A 13,048-nucleotide genomic window follows, 5' to 3' on the forward strand; every position below is an offset into this window, starting at 1 on the left:
GTTATTTCCTGCTCTCATTTATTTTTCTTTTAAAACAATGGTACACAATGTCATAAGATGTTTAAAAAAAGGACATTAAATACACAAAGTTTAAGATGTGTTTTTTAAAACTTTTCATCACTACTAGAGGGTGAAAAGACACCATTCATATTAGAATGTACATCATTGTATTACAAAAATCCATATCAATACAAATATATATATTTTACATATCTAATCTCATTATTCAACTACATTTAAACTAAGGTGCAGGGGATGCCAGCTCTTGGGGTGCATTTTTCCATTGCAGGCAAGCATTAAATGACAACTAAGAAAAAGTGCAGTCAGCTAACGAGTCTCATGTGAGGCAGTCGATGTATAGTTAGTTACATGCTTGTTAAATCCCATGACCTGGCCAATCACATGAGGATGCTGTAAGATAACATTAATGTCCAATCAAATTATGTCCAGCAGTGAAAGATCCCGGGACAGAAACTACAACTGACATTGCTGCCATCAGACCATACCAAGACAGCCATCTTAGTTGAAAGTAGTGTTCCTGGATACATTCAACTACCCCGGTCACCTAAGTAGGTTAGAGCAGTGTCCTTTCACAGTGTCCTCGACCATGTCTCCATCTGCCAGTATGTTAAGCTCCTCCAGGTCTAGCGGATCGATCTGAAGGGGGTTATGCAGGGTGAAGTTGTCTGCATCAAATCCCAGCATGGGCAGAACACCAGATAAATCCTCATAGGCTGCTTTGTCTGTTAAGTGGGAAACAAAGACAAAGTGGAAAAAGAGTGAAAGAGTGAGGCTGGGATTCAATCCGATTGCGGGTTATAGGCATTGTGACTTAAAGTCAACGCTCCCGTTCACAGATATCCCATTCCCAGTAAACGCTGCATATGACAGCTCAATCAGAAATAGCTTTTAACAGCCGCCATCGGATTGAATCCTTGCCCTTTTCAAAAATATATATAGACAAGATAAGCTTTAAAAAGGTTACAATTGCGGTGCAACATATGTTTTTTTCAATTACCAGGTCTTAACATTTCAGGGATGATTTACTTAGGGTGTGGTTTCATCCAGACAGTAAGTCCATTAGTTGGTATTGAATAACCAACAAATGGACATACAATTGTCTGGATGAAACGACAGCGACCTGTGTAAGTCAAAAATAAGGTAATACTTCCCCAAAAACAATATCTCTAACTGCTGCAAGCAATTAAAGTGCAAGAGGGGGGAGAGAGTGGGCCCTACCTGTCATAAAGTCTGCACTGGTTTGGTTCTGGCAGTGGAGGGACATCTGAGGACCCTGGTTCCCACAGTAAACCCCTCCATCTCTCCCCTCCACAGCCTGAGGCCCAGAATCTCCCCAGAGAGGCTCCTTACTGAGCTGTCCCAGCTGGGCAGAGGTGTGGACAACCAGACAAGATTAGAGAATTAGATTGAAACTATGCACAGTGAGTGAATCAACATTTTAAATGGAGTTGTCCTTTTCAATACTGTTAGATTATTTACAGTTTTAGGTCTTAGACTACCTGCTGGGAGAGTGCCTGAGTCTGGCGTGGTGTGAGATGTAGGCCCATGTAGGACTCCTGCTGTAAATGGTTCAGTATGAAAGTGTCCTGAGAGAGCAGAAAAGTAGTAAGTACCATTAATAGGGCTGCACAATTGATCGAATTCCCATCGAAATATGGACATGTGCAACATCCATATCGCATTTCAATATTTTGAAACGCATCTCAGTCGCGTGTAATGTCCTTTTAATAGTTTACTCGGTTTTTCTTTCTCCTCTTACGGCTGCTTCCCACACACAAGAAAACCACCCCGTCACTCAAGCAGCACAGTTCCTCTTCTCTCTTAGATTCCTTATACAGATGTAGGATCTTCATTTGAGACCGTTTGCTACAGCAGGAAAATAATCCAGTTCACCCAAGTGTTGATCTATATCGCATGTCAAATCGTAGTATTTGATTTATTTATTTTTTAATCGTTATTCTATTTTTTTTTGCCCATATCGTGCAGCCCTACATTACCATATCTTTCTGACAGACCAAACATAAAATGGCCTCTTATTGATCCTAAACATAGCCTAAACTGTACACACTGACACTATCCAAACTAAACTCAAACTAGTGAAAATAGACAATATGCAACAGATGGGGATATTCTCACATTGTAGAGGCCTGGATTGTTGTCCATTAAGGAGTTAATCTGTGAGAAGATTTTGGTCGACTCAATCTGGTCCTTCTGACTTTGCACCTTCTGATGTGCCCAGCTCCTTCCCTGGGCTTGGGTCTGATGCTTACGAGTCATCGTTGGTACTTTATGTGGGTTTGTCATGTTCTGCCCATTCAAGTCAAGGCTCTGAGCTGGCGGGTATGCACACTGGAGATTCCACTGATGTTGCTCATGCTGCTGTTGCTGGTAGCCATTTGTCTGCTGCTGCTGTTGGTAGAGTTGAACATGCTGGAGCTGATGTTGCTGCAGTAGCAGCTCATCTTGTCGACATGCTCGGTTTTGCTGAGGTTGTCTTTGGTACGCTTGTTGTTGATCATGTTGCTGATGTGAGTACTGCTGGTGTGGGTGTTGCTGGTATTGTTGCCTTTGCTTCTCTAGCTGGTGCTGTGGAAGGTTTTGGTACACTTGTTTCTGTTGTTTTTGCTGTTGTCTTTGATGCTGTTCCTCTTGTGATTGATGTAGGTGTTGTTGCTGTGGGTTCTCACAATGGTTTGACCCTCTTTGATATTGCTGTTTTGTGTCCAGGTCCTGACTTTCTGTCTGGACATGCTGGATTTGGCATTGATTTAGTTGATTTGGGTGCTGGTACTGTTGTCGATGGTGATATTGCAGTTGTTGGAGGTTGTGTGTTTGTGGGAGCTGTAGCTGTGGGTGTTGTTGGTCTTGTTGTTGTTGATGCCTGGATTTCTCTTGGTGTGGTGGTGTTTTTTTCGGTTCCTGGCTGGGTTGCTGCTGCCCCTCTGTCAGAGAATGCTGCTGAGCTGCTGGAGTACCTTCGTGTTGAGGTTGGCAGTGAGGATACCCTGGTGGCCTTGACTCCTGTGGTAATTGGTTGGTGTTCAGGAGAACTCCCTTGGAATTGAAATAAGAGCAATACATCAAACAATGTCTTAATATGGAGTTCTATGAAACCATCTTATTAACAAAAACAACATCACTTCAATTCCAGTTTGTTTGATATACCTGAGTTATAGAAGATAACTTTGGAGACCCAACAGGTGAAAACTGTTTAGATTGGAGCCAGCGAGACTCTCCACCAGTGGGAACGACCAGTGGGCTGAGGGGAGTCCGCCTTCTTAACGAAGGCACCTGCGTCTGGCTAATTGGACGTGGGGAGCAGGATAGGGAAGAGGAGGAGCAAGAGCGAGATCCGCCAATCCCACTGCTGTAGCTACAGTGGCTAGTTGCGGATTGCAGGGATAGGCCGCTTAGGGAAGAGCTGCTGAGGAAGGACTGGAGGGATTGGTTGCTAGGGGATGACTGCAGAGAAGAGTTGCTGAGTGACAAGTTCAAGGAGGTGGAGTTTAGAGAGCTGGAAAGGGAGTGGCTGCGCAGAGAGGCTTGAATATTGGGGTTGCTGTGGGAGGACTGGAGCAATGGGTTACTGTACGAGCCTTGGAGAGACAACGACAAACCTGAGAACACAAGGAAAGAAATGGACACCATCACCATATGAACCTACCTAAACCGACACCAACATACACTAAGAACTTAGCACACAGACAAACACACCTGGCATGGGAAATTCATCATCTCTGGCTTCAAGGTGAACGGGAGTTCCAGGTAGGTGGCCAGTGCTGCAGGCAGTGGGTTTGTGTGAGTCCCCACCTACTGGCTGTGGGGAAGGGAGGTGCAGGCTGGAGAGATCGGGCAAGGAGCCACTTGCATTGAGAGCGGAAGGGGCATTGAGAGCCCTGAACTGCTGATCTGGCGAGGACAGGATGCTGGAGAAACCGCAAGAGAGAAGGATAGGAGAAAGGGAGGTGGTTCAGTCAGGGCACAGGGTTTGCCTTTCTTTTAGACAATATTCATTTGGAAAAGCAGAACATACTTTATACCAGGGACTTTATGCGATTTGACTCCAGTGGGAAGTGCAGGAAGCTAAGATGAGAAACAATTAGCAAGGATACATCAATGAGAAAAATAGTTGTCCATCCGCTAGAGCACATTGTGCAATACTGAACCCATTCGTATAGGAAATATGAAGCATTGTGGATAGTTACATTGGCAAGAAATAATACCTTTTTGATATTCCTTAATGGTTTTTCCTCTTCAAGGACATTCTCCTCAATTGGAGGCACTGGATATGGAAAACCTGAGGTGACGGAGAGGAAACCATCAGGTGCAAAAATCTAATAGATTAATACATGATATAGGAAAGAAAACTCACTTTCAAGAGGCATTTGCAAGAATTACCTAAGGAATAATACTGAAACACTGAACACAATACAATGACTAAATCAATACAACTGGCATTGTGGACTTACCATTGTGCCTGTTCTGTGAGATTAAAGGCTGCTGGTCCCCTGCGTGGGTGTTCCTCACACTGGTGTGCAGGGCCGAGTCTGAGTTAGTTCTGGAAAGGAGAGCACACACTTCAGAGGGGAAAGCAAGAGTGTAGAAGAACAGTAGAGAAACACGATGGGTACATTGCTCACCTATTAAGTGCTGTTAAGGGAGGGTGCATCAAGTGGCTTTTGTCCACTGGAGAGCTGATAGACCAGTTCCTTTTTGGGTGACAGAATCAGTCAAAATATGTTTTAGGATGGTTATTATTAAGTTTACAAAATGTATAATTTTGGATTGGGCCAACCCTTACCTTCTCAAACTGGGTTCAAGTTGTGGAGTCGGGTGAACTGAGCGGTAGGGAGAGTTGTCAATCTGTGAGGGAGTGTTAAGGCTATACAGAGTGCCCTTGGAAAACCTAGGCATAGGCCGACTGTTGGCAAACAATGGTACACAAAGTTGACGGGGCATTTCTTCTACAGTGTGTACATGATTAATCCCCTCTATCTGCTACTTAAGTGGATCAACAGTTAAAGGGCTCCCGAGTGGCGCAGCGGTCTAAGGCACTGCATCACTACAGTCCCTGGGTCGAATCCAGGCTGAATCACATCCGGCCGTGATTGAAAGTCCCATAGGGCGGCGCACAATTGGCCCAGCATCGCAGGGGTAAGCAGTCATTGTAAATAAGAATTTGTTCTTAACTGACTTGCCTAGTTAAATAAAGGTTTAATTTTAAAAAGTGAACATTTTAAAAAAAGGTCCAATGCAGCCATTTTTACCTCAATATCAAATAATTTCTGGGTAACATACCTTACTAAGATTAATTGAAAACAAAATGGTCAGAAAGTAACAAAAGTAGCTTCTTGGCAAACAGACATTGCTCAAGCAAGAATTCTAATAGGACTGTCTAGGAATGGTTTGAGTGGCAGAGAGGTTTGGAACACTCTTTCTTATTGGTTAATTAAGTAATGTACTGCTTGGTGATGTCACCAGGCAGCCAAAACTCCATCCCACTAAAACTGCCTGAAATATCAGCATGTCTTTTCAAACTCTTACACTAACGCCATTATTTATTTATTTCACTGTATAATTTCAATTTATAAATTCAGCAAAAAAAAAAACGTCCCTTTTTCAGGACCCTGTCTTTCAAAGATAATTCGTAAAAATCCAAATAACTTCACAGATCTTCATTGTAAAGGGTTTAAACACAGTTTCCCATGCTTATTCAATGAACCATAAACAATTAATGAACATGCACCTGTGAAACGGTCATTAAGACACTAACAGCTTACAGACAGACGGTAGGCAATTAAGGTCACAGGTATGAAAACTTAGGACACTAAAGAGGCCTTTCTACTGACTCTGAAAAACACCAAAAGAAAGATGCCCAGGGTCCCTGCTCATGTGCGTGAACGTACCTTCAGCATGCTGGAGGGAGGCATGAGGACTGCAGATGTGGCCAGGGCAATAAATTGCAATGTCCGTACTGTGAGACGCCAAAGACAGCACTACAGGGAGACAGGACGGACAGCTGATCGTCCTCGCAGTGCAGACCACATGTAACAACACCTGCACAGAATCGGTACATCCAAACATCACACCTGCGGGACAGGTACAGGATGGCAACAACAACTGCCCGAGTTAGACCAGGAATGCACAATCCCTCCATCAGTGCTCAGACTGTCCGCAATAGGCTGAGAGAGGCTGGACTGAGGGCTTGTAGGCCTGTTGTAAGGCAGGTCCTCAACAGACATCACCGGCAACAATGCCGTCTATGGGCACAAACCCACCGTCGCTGGACCAGACAGGACTGTCAAAAAGTGCTCTTCACTGACGAGTCTCGGTTTTGTCTCACCAGGGGCGATTGTTGGATTCGTGTTTATCGTCGAAGGAATGAGCATTACACCGAGGTCTGTACTCTGGAGCGGAATCGATTTGGAGGTGGAGGGTCCGTCATGGTCTGGGGCAGTGTGTCACAGCATCATCGGACTGAGCTTGTCGTCATTGCAGGCAATCTCAACGCTGTACGTTACAGGGAAGACATCTTCCTCCCTCATGTGGTACCCTTCATGCTGGCTCACCCTGACATGACCCTCCAGCATGACAATGCCACCAGCCATACTGCTCGTTCTGTGTGTGATTTCTTGCAAGACAGGAATGACAGTGTTCTGCCATGGCCAGCGAAGAGCCCGGATCACAATCCCATTGAGCACATCTGGGACCTGTTGGATCGGAGGGTGAGGGCTAGGTCCATTCCCCCCAGAGATGTCCGGGAACTTGCAGGTGCCTTGGTGGAAGAGTGGGGTAACATCTCACAGCGAGAACTGTCAAATCTGGTGCAGTCCATGAGGAGATGCACTGCAGTACTTAATGCAGCTGCTGGCCACACCAGATACTGACCGTTACTCTTGATTTTGACACCCACTTTGTTCAGGGACACATTATTCAATTTCTGTTAGTCACATGTCTGTGGAACTTGTTCAGTTTATGTCTCAGTTGTTACATCTTGTTATGTTCATACAAATATTTACACATGTTAAATTAGCTGAAAATAAACGCAATTGACAGTGAGAGGACATATATAAACTCAGCAAAAAAAGAAACGTCCTCTCACTGTCAACTGTGTTTATTAAAAATACAAATATTTAATACATTTTAGAATAAGGCTGTATTTGTATTTATTATGGATCCCCATTAGCTGCTGGCAAAGCAACAGCTACTCTTCCTGGGATCCAGCAAAATTAAGGCAGTTTATACCATTTTAAAACATTACAACACATTCACAGATTTCACAACACACTGTGATCCTTCAGGCCCCTACTCCACCACTACCACATATCTACAACCATGTGTATGTTATCGTGTGTGTGTGCGCCAATGTTTGTGTTGCTTCACAGTCCCCGCTGTTGCATAAGGTGTTTGTTTTTTGTTTTTTATCTAATTTTACTGCTTGCGTCAGTTACTTGATGTGGAATAGAGTCCCATGTTGTCATGGCTCTATGTAGTACTGTGTGCCTCCCATAGTCTGTTCTGGACTGTGAGGACTGTGAAGAGACCTCTTGTGGCATGTGGGGTATGGATGGGTGTCCGAGCTGTGTACCAGTAGTTTAGACAGACAGCTCGGTGCATTCAACATGCACCTCTCATAAATAAAAGTAGTGATGAAGTCAATCTCTCCTCCACTTTCAGCCAGGAGAGATTGACATGCATATTATTAATATTTGCTCTGTGTCCATCCAGCTCTGTTCTGAGCCAATTGCATTTTTCCAAAGTCCTTCTTTGTGGCACCTGACCACACGACTGAACAGTAGTCCAGGTGCGACAAAACTAGGGCCTATAGGACCTGCCTTGCTGATAGTGTTGTTACGAAGGCAGAGCATCGCTTTATTATAGACAGACTTCTCCCCATCTTAGCTACTACTGCATCAATATGTTTTGACCATGACAGTTTACAATCTAATGTTACTCCAAGCATATTAGTCATCAAAACTTTCTCAATTTATATTATTTATTACAAGGATTAGTTAAGATTTAGGGTTTAGAGTTTTGTTCCAAATACAATGCTTTTAGTTAAAAAAATATTTAGGGCTAACTTATTCCTTGCCACCCACTCTGAAACTAACTGCAGCTCTATGTTGAGTGTTGCAGTCATTTCAGTCGTTTTAGTAGCTGGCGTGTGTAGTGTTGAGTCATCTGCATACATAGAAACTCTGGCTTTACTCACAGTCAGTGGCATGTCGTTAGTACAATTGAAAAAAGCAAGGGGCCTAAACAGTTACCCTGGGGAATTCCTGATTCTAACTGGATTATATTTGATAGGCTTCCATTAAAGAACACCCTCTATGTTCTGTTAGACAAGTAACTCTTTATCCACATTATAGCAGGGGGTGTAAAGCCATAACACATACATTTTTCCAGCAGAAGACTATGATCAATAATGTCAAAAGCTGTATTGAATTCTAACAAGACAGCCCCCACAATCATTTTATTATCAATTTCTCTCAGCCAATCATCAGTCAGTGTAAGTGATATGCTTGTTGAGTGTCCTTCCCTATAAGCATGCTGAAATTCTGTTGTCAATTTGTTTACTGTAAAATAGCATTGTATCTGATCAAACACCATTTTTTCCAGAAGTGTACTAAGGGTTGGTAACAGGCTGATTGGTTGGCTATTTGAGTCAGTAAAGGGGGCTTTACTATTCTATTCTTGGGTAGTGGAATTGCTTTATCTTCCCGCAAGTCCTGGGGGCACATGGTCTCTAGTAGGCTTAAATTGAAGATGTGGCAAATATGAGTGTCAATAACATAACAAAATGTGGAAAAAGTGAAGGGGTCTGAATACTTACCGAATGCAGTATACGGGGAAATCACTTTTTTGACTGCACTGGGCCTTTAACCTTAGACAGTAGTGTGGCATTTGACCCTGCACGCTTTTACCAACAATAGTTGTTTGGTCATCTTGCCATACAGACAATAGGAAGTAGGCTACTGTAGATGTAAAGCAATAGTTCAACACATTATTGCAATGTTGTGGTGAACTATTGCTTTACATCCACTGTTATGGTCATCCTCCATGCACGTCAGATATCTGGGGAGCATGGAGGAAAACCATTTTTGTGTGCTTACTATACTACAGTTGCAAATGGCTAACTTTAGCATTTACCATTAGAAACCCTTTCCCTAAAAGCATCTGTTCTGCTTTAGCCCCCCCCCCCCATGTATTAACTTTAAGGCATGGGAGCCACGAAGCAATACAGACGTTACACTAGCAGTGACCTCACTTCACTTTAAGGGACCCACCACTGGCTGCCCTTTGACTGACCATAAAGGATACATGTTTCCTGTTTGGCCTGACCGGAAAACTGAGCCGCCTCTCTCCTTGTGCCCACTCTGCCATTGGGTGAAGTTTTGTGGGGCAGCCATTGTCTGGACTACAGGGGAGCTGACCCTAACAGAGTCAGACAGATCAACAATTCATTTGACTTTCAGTAGCCTGCATCATATAACCATTTCTATAGCCTGTATGTAATTAGGCTTATAAATATAGTTTGAAGTAGTAGGTAATGTAGTTATAAGTAAAATGTAAGTAATAAATCTAACCTGTACATCTGAAATGCTTCTCCCAATCTGGTTGACATTGGGAAGGGAGCCTCCATAATAGGTGCCCAGGCTTCTGGCCTGCCGCGCTCTCTGGACCTGAATCTGAGACCCAGAAAGAGTGGGGGGATAAAGAAGGAGTGAATAAAGACGACAACTACTTTAATTTAGTTGATTATCAGAAGAACATTTTTTAGCATTTACAGTCAGTTCTATAATAGTCTCACTTGTATAATGGAATTACTGGGGAATGTAAAACTCAGACAAAGTATATTCCGTATATAGTGACACTATAAGAGTGAGTCAAGGCGACTGTCGGCTCGATCTCGGAAAGAATACCCTCTGACTGCCAACCCTTGGCATGAACATGGGAATCAGATACTGCAGGAGAAAGACCCTTGCATACTTTAAAAGCCCATGTGCAATAAACCATGTGTATAGCTGGGTACCATCTCCTACAGCCACTGTATTTTAAGGAAAGTGTTGCATGGTGGTTCGGTAACATGACTTGAGAGCCTTTGAATTCGGGTATTAATGATATGAAAAGTGTGGGCTATGTAAGAGGTCAAAGAGCTACCATAGTGCCATGAGGTCTTGGCTCCTCAGTTTCAAGCCAGAGCATGGGGCTGCACCTCATTTCACGTGACACCAGAGACTTAATCAATAGGATACTGCATTGTGTTCACAACATTGAAGATTGAGATGCAATGTAGCCGAGCTATAAGAAGGACGGTGCGCTCTATAATGCAGAATAGGGAAACTCAAACTTGTGCACTTTACACAAAGGTATGTCTATCATGTTTCAAACATATTTATTACACCCCTGTAGGGTTGACCCCATTTAGTCAACTGGTCGATTGTTTGGTCGATAGGCTGTTGGTCGATTGAGACTTCTTTAGTCGAGGAGTAACAACAACAAGAATTATTATAATTGCATGGTGTACAAGACACCTGTTTGATTTGCGCCTGTCTGAGTGGACTAATCCATTGTGGAGGCCATGGGGATGGCACAGTCCATCAATAAGACATGCTACTGTAATTCTATATGGTTATACAAGAACAATGGTGCAACACTAATACAAATATTAGTTTAGAACAAATGCACTTTCTCCCACGTTGCATAGTGGTCACTGTCTGCAGTTCTGAAACATCAGTGTGCTGTTTTCCTCAACCATGTTGCTATGTGCATAATAACCAGCATATTGGTGTTGAGAACACAATCGAGCTGTAGGCCAAAGAGCACATCCTGTTAAGTCTTAATACCATAACTTACTTAGGCCTAATACAATAACTATTTTTTGCCCCCCCGTCAGGGACAGCCCTACACCCCTGGCAAAAAGCTGGAGTCAAATACACAGAAGGCAATTAGATTCCAAAATGATAAAGTATCATATTTGTCACTATTTAATACACTCACTGCACTGTGAGGTTGTAGTACTCCAACTGTATAGTGGGACACGACACTCACATAAAAATAGAATAGTATTTATATTTCCTATGGGCACAATAACAAATCAGGGCAACCCCTAGCCGAATAGACACCCCCATAAATAGCAACGTGGGGGCATATCCATAAGTGTTAACATATTCACATTACCAGTGGTGGAAAAACTACCCAATTGTCATACTTGAGTAAAAGTAAAGATACCTTAATAGAAAATGACTCAAGTAAAAGTGAAATTCTCCCAGTAAAATACTACTTGAGTAAAAATCTAAAAGTATTTGGTTTTAAATATACTTAAGTATCAAAAGTAAAAGTACAAGTAGAAATAATTTCAAATTCCTTATATTAAGCAAACCATACCTCATTTTTATTTATTTTACCTTTATTTAACTAGGCAGGTCAGTTAAGAACAAATTCTTATTTACAATGACGGCCTAGGATCAGTGGGTTAACTGCCTGTTCAGGGGCAGAACGACAGATTTGGACAACACTCTAACCACTAGGCTACCCTGCCGCCTCATCGTGTTCTTGCATTTTTTGTTTGTTTACAGATAGCCAAGGGCACTCTCCTATACTTACACATAATTTACACACGAAGCATGTATTTAGTGAAGGCAGCAGGGTTGACCAGGATGTTCTCTTTTTAAGTGTGGGAATTAGACAATTTTTCTGTCCTGCTAAGCATTCAAAATGTAACAACTACTTTTGGGTGTCAGGGAAAATGTATGGAGTAAAAAGTACATCATTTTCTTTAGGAACGTAGTGAAGTAAAAGTTGTAAAAAATATAAATAATAAAGTAAAGTACAGATACCCCAAAAAACTACTTAAGTAGTACTTGCAAGTATGTCTACTTAAGTACTTTACACCACTGCACATTACGCAGGCTACCCAAAGAGTGCAATTTGTAATTCTAGCCTTGCAGATTGTGGGCAGCCTGCACTCCATGCATCTGTATGGCAAATCAACAGGTGTGATAAGCATAAATGGTGTATAAATCAATATAACGCACATATGTTTAAAGGTTATATTACAGTAAGAGTGTTTTGAAGTTAAATTATATCGACACTTTGGATTAAACAGATTTGTCAACCGGCGTATTTGCAGTGAAAGTCTCTATAGTGCAAAATTAAACGCGATGCTTGATATGGCCTGGAATTGATTGCGCCTCTGAAAAGTGAAAACAAAGTGCTCTGACTGTCGGGTGGTCAACATCACTGACGTTTGAATATTTTTGACAGCTTTATGGCGTCTCCTGTTTTATCAACACGAAGTTCGTAGGCCTGTCCTCTTGACTCACCCTGGTGGAAGTGATGTCCATCATAACCTCCTGGAAGGCTGCGGTGTCCTCAGCTTGTCGCTGGGTGAGGAGTGCTATCTTCTCGCTAAACTTTCGCGGATTGCAGGACCCATTACTAGATCCTGACCTCTGGCCAGCCCCGCAGCACCCATTTCCTGTGCCTGCAAGAAACATAACTGACCACAACTAGTGTACAGTTAACTAGACACAAGCCCCCGGAGAGAACAAGTTGCAACCCGTGACGGACCACTTTATGCACGTCGTTTCGAAAGGCATTGTGGGATGAGTTGTTCTTTAATCGAAGAGGGACAAGTGTAAATAACAAAATTAAACTACAAGCCCATGCTTCATTTTTTTCATCACAGACAAAAACAACTTGGTGAATGTGGGATGTGTAGTTTTGGGTCCCATTACATTGGAACGAATTTGTAATTACATTTTTTTGACAAATTGTTCTTTACAATGACGGCCTACACCTGCCAAATCTGGACGACAGCCAATTGTGCGCCACCCTATGAAACTCACAATCACGGTGATTCAGCCTGGAATCGAACCAGGGTCTGTAGCGATGCCTCTAGCACTGAGATGCATTGCCTTTGACCGCTGTGCCACTTGGGAGCCCATTTTTATAGTGCATGTTTGCAGTTTCTCACAGATTGACATTTCTAAAACAAATTAACTATGGCTAATGTATTAAAGGT

The 13,048-nt window shown here is 42.7% G+C and overlaps 1 protein-coding gene across 1 annotated transcript; it reads right to left on the reverse strand.

Moving 5' to 3' along the window:
• Nucleotide 1: 1 nt before the first annotated feature.
• LOC110488279 (CREB-regulated transcription coactivator 2) lies at nucleotides 2-12,611 on the reverse strand. The gene is made up of 14 exons (XM_021560443.2): nucleotides 12,348-12,611; nucleotides 9,609-9,710; nucleotides 9,343-9,456; nucleotides 4,823-4,884; nucleotides 4,662-4,730; nucleotides 4,491-4,579; nucleotides 4,245-4,318; nucleotides 4,055-4,104; nucleotides 3,736-3,947; nucleotides 3,187-3,638; nucleotides 2,158-3,075; nucleotides 1,521-1,607; nucleotides 1,240-1,384; nucleotides 2-743 (listed from the first exon to the last, which is right to left on the reverse strand). The coding sequence occupies exons 1-14, from the start codon at nucleotides 12,519-12,521 to the stop codon at nucleotides 562-564; spliced, it is 2,730 nt and encodes a 909-aa protein (XP_021416118.2). The 5' UTR covers nucleotides 12,522-12,611; the 3' UTR covers nucleotides 2-561.
• Nucleotides 12,612-13,048: the final 437 nt, after the last annotated feature.

The sequence above is a fragment of the Oncorhynchus mykiss genome, chromosome 32, assembly GCF_013265735.2.
Source record: "Oncorhynchus mykiss isolate Arlee chromosome 32, USDA_OmykA_1.1, whole genome shotgun sequence".
Lineage (NCBI taxonomy): Eukaryota > Metazoa > Chordata > Actinopteri > Salmoniformes > Salmonidae > Oncorhynchus > Oncorhynchus mykiss.